This window comes from Cavia porcellus, unplaced genomic scaffold (genome assembly GCF_034190915.1).
Source record: "Cavia porcellus strain 051 isolate PalLab524CR breed Dunkin Hartley unplaced genomic scaffold, mCavPor4.1 scaffold_8, whole genome shotgun sequence".
Lineage (NCBI taxonomy): Eukaryota > Metazoa > Chordata > Mammalia > Rodentia > Caviidae > Cavia > Cavia porcellus.
In genome coordinates, this window is record NW_026947491.1 from 55,347,543 (window position 1) to 55,372,292 (window position 24,750).

Below are 24,750 nucleotides of genomic sequence, written 5' to 3' on the forward strand. Positions count from 1 at the left end.
TGTGCGTATACCAGCTGTTCTTACCACCTTTATAGACAACTTTTTATATTAGCTTACTTCCTGAATCTTCCTTCTGCTCATTTTTGTCATGGAGTCTAAATTAGTGAATTCCCAAAGGGTCCAATATACTATATGTAAACTTTCATTTTTAATTCTTATTCAAGTGTTCTTGCCATTTTTATATATTGTTGTTCTGCACAGAGATTGTTAGAAAAAAATTATAACTTAATTAACAAGTATATTCATTAGTGGAAGTTTTTTACTTTTCTTTTTGTGTTAAGTTGGACATATTAATGTAGAATCTTTTTTTTTTCCTGGTTATTGTTTTATTTTTAAACATGATACACAATTCTAGTCAATTGTAGGACTAATTAGGCACAGTAGTAATAAAGCAAAATTAGACTTAAGATATATGTGTATAATGATCAGTGACATTACTTCATGTTTGGCTTCATTTTATTATAGAAGAATTGTAAGATCTAATTCTCGTAAAAACTAAGATTTTGACATTTGTCAATGTCAGGGAGTTGAACTTCAATAAATTAACAGAGACATAATTCCAAATAACTGGAGGACATGTCGCAAAACTCAGAAGCGGCCACAGAGAACATTGAAAGTAAGGAATGTATCTATCTAGACATGACACATGTTGGATGACTTTTAGTCTGTATCATATCTTTCATAGTATGTTACAGGTTAAAAGAAAATTTTCCACTTCAGCATATGATTGTCTTAAAATTTCTGAGTGTGTGTATATGTGTGTGTGTGTCTTTAAGAAAGGAATCGCTTTTGAACAGTCTCATCTAACAAGCAAATTATACTTTTAAAGTAGAAGAATCTAAGGATCAATACTTAAATCTGATTATTTTTATTATAAAACTAATTACAATTATTATTCCTTTAAAAATGGCAACCAGTCCAAATATGTAATTTTCTTGACATAGAATAGAAAAATCAAAAAGATTTTCATGTTTCTAACATAGCATAAATGAGTTGCATAAAATGATTATGAATCAGACTATATTATAACCAAATCTAAGAAACTTTTTTTTTCTCCCAGAATGATGGTGATGATACTAATAGAACACTACTTGGGCTGTGGAAATATCTTAGTTGTTTGATCTTTATTCCAATTGTGTCTTGAAATTCATAGCAAAAATTATAATAAAATGGTATTTTAACTGATTCTCATATTATTTGAAGAATTCAACATCTGTTACAATGGTATTTTTCAAGTAAGGGAGAAAAATGTTATCACTTTATTATACTACTGTGATTTCTTCATTAGTCAAACAGTTATACTAGCTCTTGAATTTCTGTGCTTATGTCTTTGTACAAATTGTTAGAGAAGTATAGCTTGAGAGAATTTTCAAATATTATGTTGAACAGGATTTTTTGGCACATTTAATAACATGAACTAAATAACATGAATTTAAATATTGGTTGCAGCGTCTTCACAGGTAATACTGGCAATTACTTATTAAAACTGTTTTGCTAAAATTAAATTATGATCAATATCATGCCCTATATCAGTGTAGAAATAAGTTCTCACCTAAGAAAAATCAAAACAGATGCTCATTGCAAAGCAGGTAATGGATTGAATAACATTTAAACAAAAGATGGAAAAGGTTTTAATGTGTACTTTAGTGTATAATTTGGATTCATAGTTGAATATTCAAATTTTCTAGTGTATTCATTGCAAGCAAATGTATTTTTAGTAATATTTGGGCACTCAGATGTTGAAGAGAAAGATTAAAAACTGAAAGAATAAATTTAGGCAAATGAATAGATATAGGTAAAACCATTTTCATTAAGTATATATTTATGTGTATATTCTAAGTATTAAAATGTTATTAAGAGCTGGAAAAGAATTATAAAAGATGTAGTACTGCTCTCATAGAAGTCTCAGTGCATTTCACAAGACAGACAAGCTAAAAACAGAAGTTACAGTACATTATGAAGTCAGTGCTTTAATAAGAATGAGCACTAAGCGATATGTAAATATGTAAGTATTAAGGAAATGTAGGGAGGCTTCCTGAACAAGATACCTGAATCTTGATGGATCGATAGACGTTAGTAAGTCAAAAGGTACATTTTCAAATAGGTAAGAGTTGCAAACTTAGAGTGAGTGGATGTATGGCGATCAAGGAACCACAAGTAAGGCCCAGTGAAGTGGAAGAAGGGTTCACAAAGCATGGTGGATACATAGTGGGCAAAATACAGACCACCTAAAGAGCTGAGATTCTAATCTGAAAATAAGGAGGGCCGTGAAAGGATTTATAGCAGGGAAGTAACATGGTTAAGACCCTTCCAGATGCTATTGGAAAGCTAAATTTTTTTCAGTTGTCTTTGGAAGCTTTTGGCAAGATAAGGGTATATATAAATAATTAAGTAAAAATAAAGTTCAAGAATTACATTTGTTGGCACAATTTTGTTCTTTTGTCCGTTTGGTAAAGCCATGAATTAGGTTGTTTGTATAACTGCGTTTATAAGCAATAAAAGAATGTTATAATCTTAGCATAATCCTGAACTGCTCAAATAAAAAAATTTGAAAATTAAATGATAGTTGTCAGAGCGTGCCGTTTGACCTCACCTGATTGTCTATTTAGTGCTGATCTTATTTATGCTAAATAAAGTGGTATTACTAAGTAATGGCATTTATGCTCGTACAGTTGTGATGTATTCTAGTCGCCTAGCCTTCGACCATTGATGGATTTATAATGAAAAGTTCATATATTATAACAAAGAAGAGCAAATAAGTCTCAAGAGGAATGTAAGCTTATGTGTGGTGTTGAGATGTAAAAGGAGTTAGGAAGAAAAATAGGAAAGTATCTTTTCTTGGTGGGCCCCTGACCTCTTATCTTCCTCTTGCTCACAAACATAAAAATGTTTATACTGAAAATGATTTTTGAATGACTCTCAAGGCCTTTAATACTGTTTATAAGAGTGTTATACAAATTTTATGATATCATAGTTACCTCTTTTTGCCTTGGGGGCAATATTATTTTTATTATACAGAAAATTCCTAAATAGATACTGTGATTACTTGAATAACCATAAATTGATTTGCAATTGAAACAATTGCCTTGAGCACCATAATTTACTCCTTGCACATGCCTAAAATACCAGCTACTCTAGAGGTTGAGGTGTGAACACTGAGAATTGAAAACCATTCTGAGCAACTGATATTTGAGAGGGGAGGGAGTGCTAAGTTAAATATGTGTAGTTTGGAGTTTTAGCTAAATAATGCGTGATACACTGTATAGTGTGGTATTTACAACATCTAGGTTACCTGTATGAACCCAGCAGGCTAATCCTTTGCTAGCTACGAGATCTATGGTAAGCAAGATTTGAAACATTTTGATTTCCATTAATATAAATCCAGGCTGTCATCAAAGTGAGTTTTTGTTGTTTCACTTGTAAGCAACTACCTTCTCATATAGCTCTTTGCCACCTCATTCCAAGACAACTACCTTCAGGACAAAAAGGTTACCTATATAACTGTGTATCTCTATTAGACTTTTCATACTCTAGGCATTAATAAAGCAGTATTGGATTCATATTAAAATCAAATGGGATATCATCAGTTTAAAATTATTGCATCTTGAAATATAAAAACTATACCTTTGTTTTAAATACTACATTATTTAATTCACAGTGGAAGAGTTGAATAATGAAATCATTCATGGTTTTTACTAGATTGTTGATACGATATTAAAGAAGAACTAGGAAAAATGAAAACAAACCCCAAGTATATATAACTAAACTTGTTTTCTCAGATTCAGCTATTCTGTACTGTCCCTTTAAGGTTGGTTGGCCAAATGGAAGGTTTAAAAGCTGCACTTCCTTTATAAGGAACTAACAGTGAAAACAGTAAATACAGTTGTCTTTCAGGTATCCATGGGAAATTGGTACCATAACCCATGTATGCCCAAGTCCTTTATATAAAATAGTGTATTATTTGTATTTAGTCTGTGTACTTGCTTTCTCATTCTTTATCTCTAGGTTGCTTATAATACCTAATGTAAATGCTATGTAAATAGCTATTGTAGTGCATCATTTAGGGAGTAATGACAAGAAAATAGTCTGTATATTCAGTACATTTTTTCCCAATGCTTTATCTGCAGTTGGTTGAGTCCATGGATACAGAGAGCCGACTGTACCTCTTTAAGTTGATGTGTTGCTTGCACTCTATCTCAGTTTTTACCTACTCAGGCTAATTTGCAGGTGCCTGGGATGAGTAGACAATCCATAATTTCTACCAATCAAGTAAAAGAAGGAAAGAAAACTCTGAGCTTCTCTCCCAGTTAACAGGTAGTTTGCTGTGGTTAAAATTAATGCAGATTTTACAGCAACAAATATTAGCATTTTTATTTATTATAAGTAATTGGTTTGAAAGTTGGGAAATAGTTGAGTACATCATTTGAACATTTATTTGAGCAGTTACTTAGCACAAGAGACCAACACTTAAATGTTTCTGTACAAGTTATGACAAATCAATTTTTACCTCTATTCATTTTAACATATTTTAAGGGAAATATGTGTATTGTTACTACTACTTGAAAATATATTTTATTCTTTGCAGTGTTTGAGCAATACACCTCCACTTACTGAGTATTTCCTCAATGATAAGTATCAAGAAGAACTGAATTTTGACAATCCCTTAGGAATGCGAGGTGAAATAGCTAAATCATATGCTGAACTGATCAAGCAAATGTGGTCTGGGAAGTTCAGCTACGTCACCCCAAGAGCATTTAAGGTTAGTGTGATAAATACATTCTCTATGAAGCCTAAAGCATCCCAAAGGAGACAAAAGTCAGTTCTCGGGGGGAGAGATGAAAAATACTAATTATAACAATGATTTCTAGCTCTCTAAAAGAACATGGTACACTAATAAGCATGTAGTATATCTGCAGTGTAAAATGGCAAGGCAGGAGCCACATAGTTGATTAGTTTAAAAATGACTGAAGTGAACCTGGTGGTAAAAGGGAAAGAAAAATGAAAAAAGAGACACAGACAGAGATGGAGAGAGAAATACAGGTGTGATACAAGAGTGACTACAGAAAGACACCAGTGACCATCTGCATAGCTGCATTAGACTACCATTAACTCTGGAAAACCTGCTTAAATATTTTACATGGGCTTTAACTAAATTTAGGCATGTGATTGACGTCTAAGGACTTACTTTTATGAACATTGTAAGTTTGAAAACACTGAAATGAAACACTAAATATTGATAAAATGCATTTTCTTTTATAATTTTACTCGTATTTGTGGAATTGGCTACTTATTAGAGTTAATAAAATCAGAAGTAGTTTATCATTCAAAGAATTGAGCTGAAATTTGGCTTTATAATGTTAAAAGTGACATTTTAAGCCTTAGTAGAATAAGCACTTTTAAGCTGTTATATTTACAACTGACTTAAATGGTATTCATATAGGACATTTACTAGGCAACATTTTGTTAGCTATATAGTACTACTTTTCAAAAAATAAAAAGCAATTAGTTAACATGCATTGAACTCTGGGTTCAATCCCCTATATATTGAAGAGGAAAAAAAACAAATCAACGAATCAAAATACCCTTGTATTTGTCTTCATTAGCATTCTAGACTTTTTACAGTTTGTTTTATCATGTAAGAGAAACTGTGTAGTATTTAACGTGGATAAACTTTAAATAAACTAGTCCAAACTCATTTCTCACCCACGGTCTAATTCCAATTAGTTGCATTTTTGCTAGATTTTCTTTCTGTAAATTTTGTGTAAATACATTGGTTCTTTATACTACCTTGTTTTTTTTGTTCTTTCTGATACGAAGGATTGAATCTAAGGTCTTCGTAGTCAAATAAATCCCCAACACATTTTTTATTTTTATTTTATCTGTGCGGTCTCACTAAATTGTCTAGGCTGGGCTCAGACTCACTATCCTCCTACCTCAGCCTCAGAGCTCTAGGACTACAGGTGTGTGCCACTGTATCCCACTGTTATTTCATTTCTTTTCAGTCTTACAAAACATACTACTACTAAGAGCAGCAAAATTATATATAAACATATATATTCCTATTTTTCTGTGAAATTCATCTTCTTTATACACTGAAACCAAAAGAGAAATTTGTATTTTTTTCTAGTACACCAAAGCAAAATGTTATTTAACTCTTAGTCTTCAGTATTTCCCAACTTTTTTTTCAGAATTTTACCATATTTTCTCTTTGTTCATGTCTCATTAGTTTTTTTGTTTTTTTTTTTTTGTTTGTTTGTTTTTTTTTTTTTTTTTTTTTGGTCTTTTTGAGACAGGGTCTCTATGCAGGCCTTGAGCTCACTTTGTAGCCCAGGCTGGTCTTGAACTCACAACGATCTTCCTGCCTCAGCCTCCTGAGTGCTAGGATTACAGGCAAGAGCCACCACACCTGGCCATAATTTTTTATATGTAGTAATTACTTTTAAAGTAATTATATGTAATAATAGAGCAATTCAGACAACTTGTATCATATTGTCTGCATGCCAGCCATTTAAGGAGTCACAAGGAAGATGTAGAGCTAAAGATTTAAGAACATTAGAAACACCGTTGACAAATAGTGAAAAATCAATTAATGACAAGGAAATTGAAGAGCCAGTAACAGTGAAAACATTTATGTATTTTTCAAGGATTCCATGTATATATTTTATTCTAGAAAAGCCTCAATGAATGCCTACCAGAAATGCAAAACAAAATATAATTTATTTTTTTATATATGTGCAGTCAGTTTTTATAATTCACAATAGTTATTTTCCATGAAGTCGCCACAACACTAAAATAACAAATACTGAACTATTTTTTCCTGGGTAAAGCATAAGCTTTGATTCTACCAAGCCTCTGATCACAACATTTTCATCAGCCAATGCTTAACTTTGTTTTGTGTGTGTTTCTATTTAGAGACACCTGATTTAGTATGTTGTTAATTCATTAACGTTGCATTCACAGTCAGTAGTGTGTAACTTATACCTGCATTTAAGATCTTTAGGCAACACTTTAGGAACTAGCCAGTAGTAGGACCATTTTATTTTGTTTTTGTCTTCGTTTTTTTGAGACAGTGTCTCACTGTGTGATTCAAAGTGCTTTGAACTCACTTTGTAGTCCAAGTTGGCCTCAAACCTGCCATGATTCACCTGCCTCAGCCTCTCAAGTGAATGGATTATAGGCACTGAGATCTTTAGGACTGTTTTGGACACAAATACCCACAACAACAAAACACATCACACACATACACACACACAAAATGTCAGGGGAAAAGTAGCACTGATTTAATCACAAAAGAATACTTGTTTATATAATATAAAACCTAAAACTAAAAGCAGACTGTCACCCATCTGGGAATACATACTTCAGATGACTCAGATTTTTACATACTCTGAGTGTAAATATCCACAAATGACTGAAAAAGGATCGAAGTTTAATTTTGTAGTTACAAATAAATTTTAGGATAAGTGACAAATGCAGAATCTGTAAATAATGAGGGTGAATTGTATACTCTGCTTTTTTTTAACAGACTCAGGTAGGACGTTTTGCACCTCAGTTCTCTGGCTACCAACAGCAAGACTGTCAAGAACTGTTAGCTTTCCTATTAGATGGGCTACATGAGGATTTGAATAGAATTAGGAAAAAACCATATATACAGTTAAAAGATGCTGATGGAAGACCGGATAAGGTAAATCACATGATATTATTATTGTATCTCTATTGTGATATTTTTGTATACCTTTTTATAATCTGTATCTGTTTGCTTTGTAGGTGGTTGCTGAAGAAGCCTGGGAAAACCATCTAAAAAGAAATGATTCTATCATAGTAGATATATTTCATGGCCTTTTTAAATCAACTTTAGTTTGTCCTGAGTGTGCTAAGATCTCAGTAACATTTGATCCTTTTTGTTACTTGACACTTCCATTGCCCATGAAGAAAGAACGTACCTTGGAAGTTTATTTAGTTAGAATGGATCCACTTACTAAACCTATGCAGGTAAATAATGATTATTTTCTTTACACTTGTTAATTACTGTTGACTCATTATATTAGTGTTCCACCCTTAAACACAATTTGATAATTTTTATCATATAAGAGATTCTGTAATATTTTCCATATTTTGAAAATCAGTATGACTTTTTAGAATTTTGAAAGGATAAAAGACATCATGTAGAGACAAAATTCTCACTTGTTTTTTTTTTCCAAACACAACTGACTACATAGGAGGCTGATACAGGAGAATTATGAATTCTAGGTCAGCCTGAGCACTTTAGCAAGGGTCTCAAAAAGACTGAGGTTAGGGTACAGGTAAGCAGGCTTATGCCCAAGTACTCCAAAAGAAAGAAACTGAGAGTAGTTTAGTTTACTTTACTTTACTTTACTTTACTTTACTTTACTTTACTTTACTTTACTTTACAGAGATGAAAAAGCATGATATTAGTTTCCACATAGATGTATATTCTTTTTTTCAGTACTGGGGATTGAACTCAGGCTTAGCACCCCTGAATCTATGTCTCCAGCCCTTTTTTATTTTGAGATGGGTGTCTCACTAAGTGCCCAGTCTGGGCTCAAACTCAGTATCCTCCCATCTCAGCCCTCCCACAGTGCTGGGATTACAAGCATGTGTCACCACACCTTGCTGACAATACTGTAGTATATTTTAATATCTATGAATTTTAGACATTTTAAGCATTTAGAGAAATGGAAATTCACTTAGAGTAAAAACCTGGGTTTATTATGTTAACCTTTAATACCTTGAAGTTTCAAATAATGCTTATTCTGTGCAAAATCCCTATTGGAAGCATTAATGGCCATTGTGTGTTTTGGATTATTTTACATTGAGCAATGTACTGTGTTTTCTCCCTTCTTACTTAATTTTTTTTGAAATTTGACCCCTCCCAATGAAAGTAAGTTCTTCCTTTTTTATTTCTGTTCCCTAATTCTATTATAGCACTTGGCAAATTTTATTTTGACATTCAGCTTGCTTTGGTCGTTTATAGATCATTGACTCACTTGAAGATAGAGAACTTATAAATCTCTGCATTTCCATTACTTATGGCTTATGGATTGAAGTAATCAAAAATTTTATTGACTTATGTATTTTACTGGACACTTTCCAAGTAAAAACCTTTATATACTAAACAAGGAAGATACGGTTCTTACTTTAGAAAATTGTTTTCTTCAATCCTTTGCTTAGAGTTGCAGCCAATTGTTCGGTTTTGCTTTTTTTGTTTTTTTTTTTTTTATGTATGATAGTCATGAAATCTATATGAATGGTATGTGCTGAACAAAATTATTCAAGAAAGTGGGTTTACTAACAGGAACGTATGCAGTGTTCTTAAAAATAGTTTTTCATTTAAAATGGATAAGGCCTAGTGGAGAAAAATCGTGTGTTGTTCTTGTTGTTGTTTTTCCTGCTTCTTATGTATGTCCTTCATAAACTCATTGAACCTAATGCCTTCATGTCTGGTAGTAGTGAATTCTTCACCTTATCTATCAGCATGACCAATACATAAACTTGCTTTTACTCCTCACCAGAAGAGAATATCTGTTCACATTTTAAAATTAGACCCTTTGATACTCACTTATTCACTTGCTGATAAATGCAGGATCATGTATGTTCTTCTCAGTGGAGAGAAACTACATCAGTGCTAAACTATACTGTTATTTCTCCAGTTTGTAGTTTTCCAGATAAATACCAGTGGAGTAAGTATTTAGAAAAACGTGTAAAATATATTGCAACCAAACTAAATGTAGATGCTGTGTTTCCCTACAGCAAAATTGTTAAAGACAATACATTCTCATGTCAGTAATATAAATAATGTGTGTTATGTAGTGACAGGTTGCATTCAAGCTACACATTAACCCATGTTATATTCTTAATGTTCTTTTGTAATTTGGCCTTTAAATCATTTTTCCAGCAGTACAAATTTCATTGATTTATTTATTTTTCTCATTTGATAACCAAGAATAGAAGTTTGTGGAAGTTAGAGCCATGATCAGCACAGGAAAAATGGATTTTTTTTCCCCCACACAGAACCAGTATTCTCATAATGCTATGGTTTTACCAGCTGATAAGGAAATAAAATTAGCTGATTTAGCCTACTTGGTGAGTTTTTCCACCATCGAAAATTTAGGTTACAGAAGTTTATTAGTTATCAATATTGAATGTATATACTGGGGATGCTGTGCAAAGTGGTAGAAAAATGAAGGTATTTCTAGTCCTTGTTCTCACAGTTTCTTGTGCATGAGAAGTACTAGGACAGGACACTAAAAAGATTCACAGAGGGTAACTGGTGACTTCTGTGATGAATCCTGAAAAATTATTACAAGCAGGTGAAAACTGGGAATAAAGCCATTATTATCCAAGAAAAGGACATGTACAAAGGCCCAAAGGCAAGAGAGGACATGGCTCATGCTACTATTTTTAAGTAACAAATGTGTAAACAATAGTTAGATCACAAAGATCTTTAATATCATTGTAGGAAATTTGAATTTAGACAAGAGGAACTATGAAAGGTTATTAAGTTACACCCTTCACACTAGCAACCAAAAAAATGAAATATTTAGGAATTATTCTCACGAAAGAAGTGAAAGACCTATACAGGGAAAATTATAATACACTGAAAAAAGAAATTGAAGACAATCTCAGAAAATGGAAAGATATCCCTTGCTCATGGATAAGAAGAATAAATATTGTGAAAATGGCCATTCTCCCAAAACTCTTATACAGATTCAATGCAACCCCAATAAAAATACCATCAATATACCTCATAGATCTCGAGAAATCAATCTAAAATTCATCTGGAGTGAGAAGAGACCTAGAATAGCAAAGACAGTTCTGAGCAGCAAAGGCAAGGCAGGAAACATCACCATCCCGGACTTGAAGTTATACTACAAAGCAACCATAGTAAAATCAACATGGTACTGGAATCAAAAGAGAACTGAAGATCAATGGAATAGATTAGAAGATACAACCACAACTACAAACACACTCAACCACCTTATCTTTGATAAAGGGGCCAAACATGTTCACTGGAAGAATGACAGTCTCTTTAATAAATGGTATTGGAAAAACTGGCTGTCCATATGCCAAAAACTTAAAACTAGACCCATGTCTATCATCGTGTACTAAATTAAAATCTAAATGGATCAAAGATCTGATATTAAAACAAACACTAAATCTACTGGAAGACAAATTGGGTAAAAACCTTAAAGACATAGGGGTAGGTAGAGAATTCATGAACAGGACTCAAACTGCATGGGAAATACTTCCCAGAATCAATAACTGGGAACACCTCTTATTAAAAAGTTTTTGCATGTCAAATCTCCAGCATTGTGAAAAGAAAACCCACAAACTGGGAAAAAATGACACGGCTTCTGTCTAAAACATAAACAATTTTAAAAAATCAGACCCCAAAATTCAAAGATCCAATCCAAAAATGGGCATTTGAGATAAATACACAATTCTCAGATGAAGAAAAACAAATGGCAAATACATGAAAAAATGCTCATCATCATTAGTCATTAGAGAAATGCAAATTAAAACCACACTGAGATTCCATCTCAATCCTGAAAGAATGGCCAGGATCAAGAAAACCACCACCAACAAATGCTGGAGAGGCTGTGGGGAAAAAGGAACTCTTCTGCACTGTTGGTGGATGTGTAGACTGGTGCAACCATTGTGGAGGTCAGTCTGGAGATTTCTCAAAAAGATGGGATTGGAAGTCCCATTTGTTCCAGCTATTCCACTTCTAGGCATATTCCCAGAAGAACTGAAAGCATCATACCACAGTGATATATGTGCACCCATATTTATAGCAGCACAATTTGTAATAGCCAGATTTTGGAAACAACCTAAGTGTCCATCAACTGAGGAGTGGATAAAAATGTTGTGGTATTTTTATGCAGTGGAGTACTACTCAGCTATAAAGAAGGATCACATTACAATACTTATAAATAAATGGGTGCAGCTTGAGACCATACTCATAAGTGAAATAATTCAACTCACATGTATGAATACTGAATCGTTTCCCTAATGTAAGAAATGATATAAATACATAAAAAGTATGTGGTAATCATGATTTCCCATTATATGGCTTTTGAAGCCTTATAAAGTTTTCACTCATTAATTGGAATGGTTTTATTCTGGGCTGTTTGATTTTATTTTCTGTAATGATAGGAACAGCTATTTTGAAGAAAACAAGATATCATAATAGCTCGTGCTAATTTAATATCATCTTGTTTTGGGGCTGGAGGTTTAGCTCAGCGGCATAGCACCTGCCTTGCAAGCAGGCGGTCATGAGTTCGATCTTCGGTACTGATAAAAATGAAAAAGACCCAAAAAAAAAAAAAATACCATCTTGTTTCGAAGTCCCATCAAACTGTTGTTCTTCTGGCTCCATTGGTATATCTTATTGGATTTTATTATATGTGATAGTATAAACAAAATTTTTTATAGGCAAAGAGACAATATAGAAACCATTGTTCATTTTCTGTTAGCTGGTTCTAAATACCGTATAATATTTCCATCATCTTGAATGCTTTCACACTGTCTTGATATGTTTGATGCTATAGTATACGAAGTTATACTCAAATATTTCAAGGAAAGAGACACTATGGTAACTACTATTAAGTCAGGTTATCTTGTGGTAAAACATTATGTTGCTTAAATTGTTCTGTTCTGACCTGTATTGTTATGTTGTTATGTTCTCTTTTGTGTCAATCTCCCCCTTTTTTTTAAATTTATTTTTTTATTATTTTTTAATTAAGGGAAAAATTTTTTTTTAAATTAGCAGGATATATTATAGTAACTTTTTTGATTTCCTATTAACTTGATTTGAAGCCCTGTATTGCTCTCACCATATTGTTTTGACTGATTTTACTCTATTTTGTTCTGTTTGATAGTATCAAGTTTGAGGGTACAGGCAACTACTTTGAAGGCAATTAAGATTCACTGTGATGCCCATGCTGGTTTGACTATTACCTTCTTTTGAAGTCCTGTAATGTCTCCAATGTTTAGGTTTTATTGGTTTTGTTCTGTACTGTTTTGTTCAATTTTATTATTCCTGATGATATAGGCAATTCTTTTTAATGTAGCAAGAGGCATTACGGTAACCATTGTTGATTACCTTGTATTCTGTTTTTACATCACGTACTATGTCCATCCTTTGTTTTGATTGACTGCTTTGTTTTGTCACATTTGTTTTTATTCTCTTCCAAAAAAAAAAAAAAAGTAATAAGAACTGTGGGAGTAATAAAACCCAAAATGTATAAATGTTATTGTAAAAAAGAGAGGAAAAGAAAGTGCTCTAAAGGATACAACTGCAAGTGTGTTTAGGTGTGTAAGGTAGATGACATATTACTAAGTTTTTGTTGGATCATTGAACACAACTGTTTGCAGTCTCACTGTTTGTCCACTTTCTATGCTTTAATTTTGTAACTCGAACAGCTATTTCTAAGATGACAACATGTAGTCTATTAACTAGTGATTTCTTACTATTTTTTTTAAATTCTGTATTACTTGTACCCTTTTACTATTTTGTTTTTTTTTCTTTAAATAAAATTTTAAAAAAATAAAGATTATTAAGTTTAGAGATTATATAGCTAGACTTGTGTTTGAGATCAAACATTGTGGAAGAACAGAGATTAAATAGGAAAGGGTTAGATTGGAAGTTCTAAGACCAATTAAGAGGCTGTAGCAATGTTGACAAATGACGAGGATTTAAACTCATGATTATTATCGAGGTTGGTAGTTTCTTAGAACTAGTTGAATGTGAAAACTTAAAATGTGTGAATATATTCAAAGGTGATACCAAGTTTACTGGGTGGAAATTTGAGGGGATAATGGTGCCATTTGTTTTAATAGGATGTATAAGGGGAGCACATTGAAGAAGAAAATAAAACCGAGCGTGATGACTTAACATGGTCTAAGTAAAGTTGGACATACTGACTCTAAGACTCAGGATGAACATTCCATTAAGATAATTCAGCGGGCATTAAGGTTGTGTATTTATGCACTTGAGATTCAAATTAAGAAGTTAGCTCTGAAGATGGTCACTGTAGTTTAGAAGGTTGAGTTCACTTAAGACAAGGGTAACCCTGTGATTTTTTTTTCACATGAACCAGAAATCTCTTGGTAATAAAAGGAGCTATAATTGATAATTATTCTAAGACATCAAGCACTGTAATCCAGAACTAGTCAAAATTGATTTTTATTAAGATCTTATTTTTATTAATACATGTTGACAGTATATAATGGTTACATATATCATGCGGAGTTGGTATGTATACACAACAAATCTTAATTCTTCGTTTTCTATTTATATTTTGTGTTTCTCATATAAGAAAAAACCACACTGTATTTAAGTTTCTGTGGCTGTTTATTTTAACATGATAGTCTCAAAGTATATTCATTTTTCCTACAAGTGACTCAAGTTAGTCCTCCTCTATGACACAGCGCTACTCCATTGTGTGTATAAATGCCACATTTTCTTTATCCATCTGTTGGTGGACTTATAGGCCACGCAGAAGATTTAGCTATGAGTGCTACCATAAACATGGGTAGGCGTGTATCACTGTAATTTGTGAAGATATGTAAGAGAGGAATAACTGGGTCTAATAAAATTTCTATTTTTAGTTCTTTGAGAAGTATCCCTGATTTCCATAGTAGTTGTAGTAATTTATATTCCTACAAACAATGTGGAAGGATTCCTTTTTTGCAGAGCTTTGCCGGCATTTATTGTTGAGTTCTTAATATAGTTACTCTTTCTGAAATAAGGTGGGATCTCAGTATTGTTTTAATTTGTGTTTCTCTAATGGCCAAATTGTTGAACATTTTTAATGTATTTATTGGCCATTAGTACTTCTGAGATGTGCCTGTTCATTCCACTTCCTCTGGGTCTTTTTGGAGGTCATCTAATTACTTTGAATTTTTCATATATTCTAAATAGTAAACCTTTATCTAATGAATAGCTGGCAAAATTTTTTTTCCCATTCTGTAGATTGTTCACTCTATTGGCTGTTTACTTTTCTGTGCATCTTTTTAATTTGATATGATTCCAAATTACTTGTTTGTTTGTTTAATGTCTTTTTGAGACAGTCTTGCTATGCGGTTCAGGCTGGTCTTGAACTTGCACCGATCCTCCTACCTGAGCCTCCAGAGTGCTGGGATTACAGGAGTGTACCACCACATCCAGCTAAATTGTTGATTCATGATGCTATTCTTATACAACTACAGTTCTGTTTAGAAATTGTCTATGTTTATATCATCAAGAGTTTTACCTAATTGATCTTCTAGTGGATTGTGTTTCTTTTTAAACATTTAAATCTTTGATCCATTTTGATTTTATTTTAGAATATGGTGAGAGATACGGGTCCAGATTCAATCCTGTACATGTGTATAGCTAGTTTTCCAGCACCATTTGTTAAAAAGTCTTTCATCCAGCATGGTTTTGATCCCTTTGTCTAAGATCAGATAACTGAATGGGGGGTTATTTTTGCCTCTCTATTCTGTTCCATTGATCCATATGTCTTTTTTGTATCAATACTGTGCTATTTTCACCATTGTAATGTTGTAATGTAGTTTTTTGGGATTGTGATGCCTCTGCTTTGCTCTTGTTGCCCAGGATTACTTGTGCTAGTCTAGTTCTCTTTTGATTCAGTATGAATTTTAGGATTTTCTTTAGTTTTATGAGGAATGCCAATGGTATTTTAATTGGAACAATTTTAAATTTGCATATCACTTTTATAAGTGTAGCTATTTTGACAGTATTCCTTCTACCTGTCCAGGAACAGGGTATATCTTTCCATTTTCTGATGGTTTTTCAATCTTCTTTTTCACAGTATGATAGTTTTTGTTGTAGAAGTCTTTCACTTAGTTCATTAGGTTAATTTTTTTTTTTTTTATCGGTATCAGGGATCGAACTCATGACCGCCTGCTTGCAAGGCAGGTTCTTGTGCCGCTGAGCTAAATCCCCAGCCCCAGTTAGGTTAATTTCTAAGTATTTAATTTTCCTCGATTTTATTGCAAATTGTATTTCCTCTTTTCTCAGTGCATTCACTATTGGTGTATGGTAACACTTGATTTTTGTGTGTTGATTTTGCCATCCACTGATGTTGGTTATTAATATAGGAGCCTTCTGTGCAATTTGTTTAGATCTTTCTGGATAGAGGATCATATCATCTGCAAATAATGATAACTTGGCTACTTTCCTCCCTGTACATACTTATTTCTTTTTCTTGCCTGATCTAACATTTTGTGTACTGGGTTGAACAAGTATGGAGATAATGGACATTCTTGTGCCGTTCTTGATTTTAGAGGGAAGGCTTTCAGCTTTTCCCCACTTAATATAATGTTGGCAGTAGTTTGTTATAAATGGCTTTCATCAGATTGAGATAAATACCTCTGTACCTATTTTCTTCAGGATGTTCATTATGAATGAATGCTGAATTTTATCAAAGTCTTTTTCTGTGCCTAATGAGGTGACTGGGATTTTTGTTCTTTGCTGTCTTTATGTGGTATATCAAGTTGTTAACAAGAAGTCTACGTAGTATTGAGAAAAGAGGATCAGGGACAGAATTCTGAGATTATAGCACTATGAATATATGTCAGTTATGAAATATTTGCCTTCCCTGCACAAGGCCCTGGAATTCATTTATAGAAATGCAAAATTTAAATAAATTGCTAATATAAAATAAGACTAGTAGCTGGGCACTACACCATGTGCCTGTAATCTCAGCTTCTCCATAGACTGGACCAGGAAGATTGCAAGTTCAAAACCAGCTGGGACAACACAGCAAGATACTATTTTATCAGTCGATCAATCAATCAATCAAGTGAAAAGCTCAAAAAATATCAAAGGAACATTTTTAAAGAATCACATTGTATGCAGTCATGATGCAAAAATATCAGTAAAATCAGGACTGATAAAGATTGAGGTGTATAAATGTTGGTAACCTTGGAAATACATTAAAGGGTTGAAAGTGAATTAGGAATTAAATAAGAAATTAGAAAGTTATAAAAATCAGTATAGATGGTCTTAACATTGAGTTACTGATAAAGAAGAGAGATAATTAAAGGGAATTACTAGAGAAAAAGCAGCAAAGGGCTTTATGTTATAAAAAATAAAATTTCAAAATCAGAGTAACAGTTATTACATTTGTATATTATCTTCAACGTAATTTCTCAATGTAAGGCATAAAAGATTCTCACAAAAAAGAGGCAAATGATAGCATCTTTCTTTTCAATGAACTAAGATAAAGTAATATAAACGAAACTAGTTACATGTCTATTAAAACACAGGGATTTGTAATTTAGGGAAGTATTTGAACTTCTATTTCCTGTTTATCTCTTCTGTTTCGTTCTTTGTGTGTTTGTCTTTTTGAAAGACATATATATCCAAATGCTTATGCAAAGAGGTTAAGATAAAATGGAAGAAAGGATAATTGTTGAGTTTACGTTTCAGAAAAGGCAAAAGATCAAAGTCAGAGAAGAGATGCTAGAGTTAGCTTAGAATGAGAAGAGGTAATTTGTCTTCCCATGTGTTGCAAGAGAGAGAAAAAAACTTGCATTGATTCCAGTAAGTGTCTAATAGGACAAGAATTTGAGAAAGGGGCTGGCGATTTAACTCAGCGGCATCAGTACTTGCCTTGCAAGCAGGTGGTCCTGAGTTTGATCCCCGGTACCGATAAAAAGGAAAAAAAAAGAAGAAGAATTTGAGAAAGTTTTCTAGGGGCTGGGGATTTAGCTCAGCGGCATAAGCGCCTGCCTTACAAGCAGGCAGTCGTGAGTTCGATCCCTGGTACCAATAAAAACTAAAAAAGACCCCCCCCCCAAAAAAAAAAAACAAAACCGAGAAAGTTTTCTAACTGAGTGGCTTCTGGGTTTTGTTTTTTTGTTTTTGTTGTTGTTGTTGTTGTTTTGGCAATATAGAAGTTCTAATGGTGAAGGAGAGGTTAATAAAATAGGAAGCTGTAAAATAGTGAAGATTTTAAAGAATAATTGAGGAAAGAGGTAAAAGCAACTAAGTGATACACACACTTATTCCTGGGTGATGTTGAAAGGTCATTTGAGATTGAACACTGTAGATTCGTAGCACCCTGGCCACTGAAGTTGGGAAATTTTCTCCAGCATATCAGAACAGCTCTGAAAAGGTTCAACTACAGTACAATTTAATAACAAAGACATTAAGGATTTCAGTTAGATAGTAGAAATGGGTCTGGGTGGAGCTGTAAGAAGGCAGGAGAAGAAATTGTCATAAAGACTAGAAGTCTCAACATGAGCCAAGAATAAATAAGAATGTGTTCCCAGGAGAAGCAGGAAGTAATAGCTAGAAAGTAACCTTGTGAAAGTTTAACATATCAGCTGAAATGAAACAGTTTTACCTAAGACAAAGCCTAGGAGGTTGACCACAAGTAGAGGTTAGAGGTTTCATTTGAGGAGCCAAGGAACAATAAAGCTAGAAAATACCCATTTGGACACTTACGTGGGATATAGCAAGATCAGAGACAGACATTCTGCACCAAATGAAGTCATTCTCATCTACCCAGTGTTTTGTCCATGCTAATAAAATTATTACAATTTTTGTTTTTTAGTACAAAGTGGTTGTCCCCAAAATTGGAAATATACTAGATCTTTGTACAGCATTGTCTGGTTTATCAGGAGTACCTGCAGATAAGGTATGATGTTTCTGGGGTTGAAATCTATAAATTGATACTTAGTTTTCAGCATTATAAAATCAGCTTAATAGAAATTTGTTTCCTTTTTAGATGATAGTTACTGATATATACAATCATAGATTTCACAGAATATTCGCTGTGGATGAAAACCTTAGTAGTATTATGGAACGGGATGATATTTATGTGTAAGTATAAAATTTGTCATGCAAAATGTTAAGGAAAAATAAAATTTTGGAAATTCATAGTCAATTTTTTCCTTGTAGATTTGAAATTAATATCAATAGGACAGAAGATACAGAGCATGTGATTATTCCTGTTTGTCTAAGAGAAAAATTTAGGCATTCAAGTTATACCCACCATACTGGTTCTTCACTTTTTGGCCAACCTTTTCTTATGGCTGTACCACGAAACAATACAGAAGATAAACTTTATAATCTCCTCCTTTTGAGAATGTGGTAAGTGCCAGATAAGTCATATCTAAAAACTGAGAATAAAATACAAAATAAAAATAAACATGCAAGACACTACCAGTATGTTACTAAATAAGTCTGTATTACTGTTTAGATAAGCAGCAGTTTAAAATATCAGATGATAAGGGCTAAGCATATAGCTCAGTGCGAGAACACATTTCTAGCATATGTGAAGGCCTGGGTTTGATCCTCAGCACACTACAGAAAGAAAAAGGATAAGAATCAGCTTATAGCCTAATCTACTTTATAGATCATATAAAACACAAAACTGAGGTAATATCAAATCCAGGAAACATGTAGTCTTATACCTGTTTTATACCGCATGTTTCCAGTTGAAAGGGAATAGGAATTTGTTATAACTATAATCTGTGCTTTATTTCTTTATTATGTACACTAGCAATTTAGGAACTCACTAATTATTTAAAAGGATACATTTTCATGATTGATAGTAAAATTGCCTGCTTTTTTTACCTTCCTAAAAACCTTCAGTTGAATTGAAAGGTAATCATGAGTACTATTTCATCTCTTAATTTTCATAGTGGCCATATTTAGTATTATTTCTTACATACACAGTTATCATAGTTCCATAATGTGTGCATAAAGATCACAGTGTACTTCTGTGTTTCATTGCCAACATCATCAAAAAAAATTTTTTAAGCACATTATACAAATACAAGTATTCTTAATATATAAATGTGAGACTTTTTAAGAGTGTGTGTGTGTGTGTGTGTGTGTGTGTGTGTGTGTGTTGAGAGGATGGGTTACCAGGAATCAAACTCAAGACCTTTTGCTTATTAAACAAGCACTTGAGCCACTGAGCTGAATCCCTGGCCCTAAAAATGTATTTTAATTGAGAAATTATTCAAAACAAACTTTTAACATACTAAAGATGTAAAAATCTAGAAGTAATAAATCTCTATATAGGTAAACAAAAATGCAAATTACTAGTGAGTTTATATACAGTGTTACATCATAAACTTGAGTTTATTTTTTAATTTAACCACTGTTACTGCATCGAGATTTTTATTTTGTTGACAAAGTGGAAAATTTTGTTTTTAAACCTTTGTTTGTAATGCTGAGCTTGTTTGGTTTCTTATTTAAGCCGATATGTCAAAATATCTACTGAAACTGAAGACACTGAAGGATCCCTGCATTGCTGTAAGGACCAAAATATTAATGGAAATGGCCCAAATGGCATACATGAAGAAGGCTCACCAAGTAAGACTTTCCTGTTAAGTTGTAACAGCGTTTCAGTTAGATTATTGCCTCAGAGAAAAAGTTAAGATAATGGAGATTATGGAATGAAATAATATCTCCATACCTGGAAAAAGTAATATAATAAACTTTAAATGTAATGCTGAGTTTGTTTAAAATTTCTAATACCTAAAATTAGGTGAAATGGAAACAGATGAACCAGATGATGAATCCAGCCAGGATCAAGAACTTCCCTCAGAAAATGAGAACAGCCAGTCAGAAGATTCAGTTGGAGGAGATAATGATTCTGAAAATGGATTATGTACTGAGGAAACTTGCAAAGGTCAACTCACGGGACACAAAGAACGATTGTTTACATTCCAGTTCAACAATTTAGGCAATACTGATATCAACTATATCAAAGATGATATCAGGCACATAAGATTTGATGACAGGCAGCTTAGGCTTGATGGTAAGTATTTGTGAAAAACGTCTTGAACTCGAGCCAGGCGTGGTGGCTCATGCCTGTAATCCCAGCACTCAGGAGGCTGAGGTGGGAGGATTGTTGCAAGTTCAAGACCAGCCTGGGCTACAGAGTGAGCTCAAGGCCAGTCTGAACTGCATAGGGAGACGCTGTCTCAAAAAGAAAAAAAAAAAAAAAATTTCTTGAACTTTCACTGTACGTGTTAAATTTTTAAGTGAAATTTTAGCCTATCATGAAAAATGCCATTAATTTATTAATATCCAAATGGACAAAAACACATACCAGTGTTTATGGAAGAGAGGTTGCATTTCAAGTTTAAGCACTGTATTTTTTTTTTAACTCTCAGATTATTTCAGTAATTTGGAAATGGCTGTATGTCCTAATCACCTAAGATTACTTCTTTTTTATTTGGTATATATCCTAGCATTAAAATGCATTAATTTTAACGCTAAAGCGTATTAAATTTTAAAGAAAAAATGTGTTTCCCACCTTAGAAAGATCTTTTCTTGCTTTGGATTGGGATCCTGAATTGAAAAAAAGATACTTTGATGAAAATGCTGCTGAGGTAAGTCATCATTTAATATTTCTTTACCATTTATTGATTTAGTTTGATTAATAGTTGCTTATTGTTTTTGCTATTGTTTTGCTTCTATCAGATATGTTTATTTTTCCAGTAAAGAGTTGACCATGAACTTTTTTTTCTCCTGTTTAATGATATCCATTTAGATTTATTTAGGAGTTATTAAGAAGTATTGTATAAATTTCAGCTTATGTAAGTTTTATGATTCTTTTGAGAAAGTTTAGGAGTTTTCATTATTATTCAGAGTAAGATGGTATCACTAAAATGAGTTTTGTTTCATTTGTTTTCTTAACTCAAGAAATACTTCTCTTTAGGATTTTGAAAAACATGAAAGCGTGGAATATAAACCTCCTAAAAAACCTTTTGTGAAATTAAAAGATTGCATTGAACTTTTTACGACAAAAGAAAAACTAGGTGCTGAAGATCCTTGGTAAGAAACAAAGTTAAATAATTGTTTCTAATTAGGTTCTTTTTTTTTTTTTTTTTTTTTTTTTTTGTCCTTTTCATTTTTATCAGTACCAGGGATCGAACCCACAACTGCCTGCTTTCAAGGCAGGCGCTCATGCCGCTGAGCTAAATCCCCAGCCCCTCTAATTATTTTCTTAATACTTTAAATCACTTCATTAAGTTAAGAATAATATCTTTAGAAATGTTAGAGTGTTAAGCTTTTATTTCATTATTTTAATTTCTCTTATAGCCGTTTTACTATTAATAATTACGTCTCACAGGAATTTTTAGGTGCACAACCATTTTAAGAGAAGCTTTTGAGGAAAATATAATGAAACATTTTGTGGTGTCATTCCACTGGAGCCCAGAAGTTTTGAGATTTTCTAATACCTATGTCTCCACACATACCTGTGATACCTATGTCTTTTTGCCATTCTGAAATGTAAATAAATAATGTAGCCCTCATTATTTCTTTCAGTATGTTTTGCATATTGATTTATAATGGTTAGAAGTTATTTGGGAAATGTACTGAAAGTAAAAATAGAATTGTTTTCAAGCTGGTGTATAGTAATTACTGAAAAAATGTATTTCCCAAAATATTTGAATTTTTTTGGTTACTGCTTTTATAAATGGAAGTTGATTGTTATTTGTACCTCTATCAAGCTTTAAATATTTCCTTCTGTTTGTAGGTATTGTCCAAACTGTAAAGAACATCAGCAAGCCACAAAGAAATTAGATTTATGGTCCCTCCCTCCAGTACTCGTGGTACATCTTAAACGATTTTCTTACAGTCGATACATGAGAGACAAGTTGGATACATTAGTTGATTTTCCAATCAAGTAAGTTTAAATTTTGTTTAATAAACATTGAGCATCCTTTTTCAAACTTACTTTGTGCTTTTTGTTATATCTTAATGTAAACTGGGTATCATTGGATTGAATTTCAGTTTTTGAATAGTTCCAATAATTTGTAAGGACAAGAATTTTACAGCTATTACTGTTTCTTAGAGAATTTTAACACCAAAGAAAAAGTACACTTTTAAAAAAAAAAGTATTAACTCATTCTGTGTTACATAACCTTTTGTGTTCATTGACCTCATTTGTGATTTGAAGATCCTTATCAAAACAGTGATTTTGTTCTGCGTAGGAATTATTTCATCATTTTTCGTCAGTCATTCCTAATATGTTTTTCTAAAAAGGAGTAAAATAATAAAAAAGTAGAATAATGGAACTGTTTAGACGGATGACATTGTAATGAACTAAATCATCCTGATTTGTATTGTCTTCCAGTTTCTTATTGCACAGTATGACATCATATTTTTTAAAATATCTAAAGATACCTAGAGACAACACGTTTGCAGGCTCTTGGCTTTTAGCTTTCACTGAACACTGTTGAAAATTCCGAAAAACAATAAATAACATCATCTTTTTCACATAGTTATTTAACAGGAGAAACTTCACACATATTTTTATATTTTTCAGTCAGAACTTAGTACTATATCCATGCAAAAAGAACATATAAAAGTATCCTTTTTGTTCTTTTTACCATATTTATCCACAAAAATTTACTTGAAACTATAGTGGAAATACTGAAGATGAATGTGTGTGTAAAAAGTGATTGGAAGGATATAAATGATGTAAAATTGAAAATATTTTTTGGAACCATACATGGTGGCATGTTTACCTATAGTTATTGCCAGCAGTCTGGCAGGGTAAGCTAGAAGGATCACAAGTTCAAACCCAGTCAGTGAAACTTAGCAAAAAAACTCTTTTGAAAAATGAAAATACTAAATTAAAATGTTCGTTGGGTTGCTCATTCCAGTTACTTAGCAAAAAACATTTTCTCTTTAACAAAACTGTGAGCCATTAATATTTTTAAGAATAATGGGGGCTGGGGATTTAGCTCAGTGGCATAAGTGCCTGCCTTGCAAGCAGGCAGTCTTGAGTTTGATCCCTGGTACCGATAAAAAGGAAAAAGACAAAAAAAAAAAAAAAAGAATAATGTAAATACCAGAAAGGTAGAATCTAGTAAAGACATTTGATCTTTTGTTTTCCTTTGGTACTGAGGATTGAACCCAAGAGTTTCACACCAAGCTGTATCACCAGCCCTCTTATCTTGTCTCACTAAGTTATTAAATTGCCCAAACTGGATTCTAACTCATGATCCTCTACCCTTGGCCTACCAGAGTATTAGGATTACAGGCATATATGCCTTTATGCCCCGCACAGTCATTGTTCTTACATTTGGCTAACTAAAAAGCAGTAATTTCAAACTTCAAATATGTCTCTGCTGGGCTGATAGTGCACACCTGAAATCCCATCATTTTGGCAAGGTGAGGCAGGAAAATTGCAGGTTTAAGCCCATCATGAACAACTTAGCAACATAAGGAGACCTTGTCTCAAAAAAAATTCTTCTTAAAGTAAAGTCTGTGGATGTAGATTAGTGCAAAGGCCTGAACTCAACCCCTAGTATTGTGGGGAGGGGGGAACAACAATGACTATAGAAATAATGTTGAACTATTTACAAAATGGTTGTGTTCCAGATTCATACACAATTGATTATGAACAGTCAGTTGCATTCAAAGGATGTTACCCATCTCTGCCATACAGATTATCAAAACCAAGAAAATCTTGGAGGAAATTAAGTTTTAATATATTTAAATTCTTAAAAATTTCTAAGAGTGTTATTTTTCACTGTCACTTTAATTTCCTTGTATAAAGCATCCCTGGGAATTATTTTAAAATAAAAAGAATCCATTGACCTTAGATAGCAAATGCTAGTGATTATTTTTCCTCATGTAATTAAAGATAAATGTATTTGAATGAGAAATGTTAATTTGAATCACAGCATCATTGAAACATTTTTAAATTCTCAGCCCCTAAACAAAATTTTGGCCAAAAC

The 24,750-nt window shown here is 32.7% G+C and overlaps 1 protein-coding gene across 5 annotated transcripts in view; it reads left to right on the top strand.

Annotated features, from left to right (window-relative positions):
- Positions 1 to 24,750, top strand: part of Usp15 (ubiquitin specific peptidase 15) — a 138,996-nt gene that overhangs the window by 105,656 nt on the left and 8,590 nt on the right. For 4 of the 5 annotated variants that reach the window (XM_023567590.2, XM_023567591.2, XM_023567592.2 and 1 more), the window contains 11 exons: positions 4,586 to 4,759; positions 7,526 to 7,684; positions 7,768 to 7,992; positions 18,591 to 18,674; positions 18,765 to 18,859; positions 18,938 to 19,129; positions 20,247 to 20,362; positions 20,538 to 20,810; positions 21,317 to 21,387; positions 21,717 to 21,832; positions 22,539 to 22,688. In XM_023567590.2, the coding sequence (XP_023423358.2) occupies positions 4,586 to 4,759; positions 7,526 to 7,684; positions 7,768 to 7,992; positions 18,591 to 18,674; positions 18,765 to 18,859; positions 18,938 to 19,129; positions 20,247 to 20,362; positions 20,538 to 20,810; positions 21,317 to 21,387; positions 21,717 to 21,832; positions 22,539 to 22,688 (1,655 nt within the window). Of the gene's footprint in view, positions 1 to 4,585; positions 4,760 to 7,525; positions 7,685 to 7,767; positions 7,993 to 18,590; positions 18,675 to 18,764; positions 18,860 to 18,937; positions 19,130 to 20,246; positions 20,363 to 20,537; positions 20,811 to 21,316; positions 21,388 to 21,716; positions 21,833 to 22,538; positions 22,689 to 24,750 lie in introns of those variants that run through there. The other variant, XR_010049341.1, reaches the window with a different exon arrangement.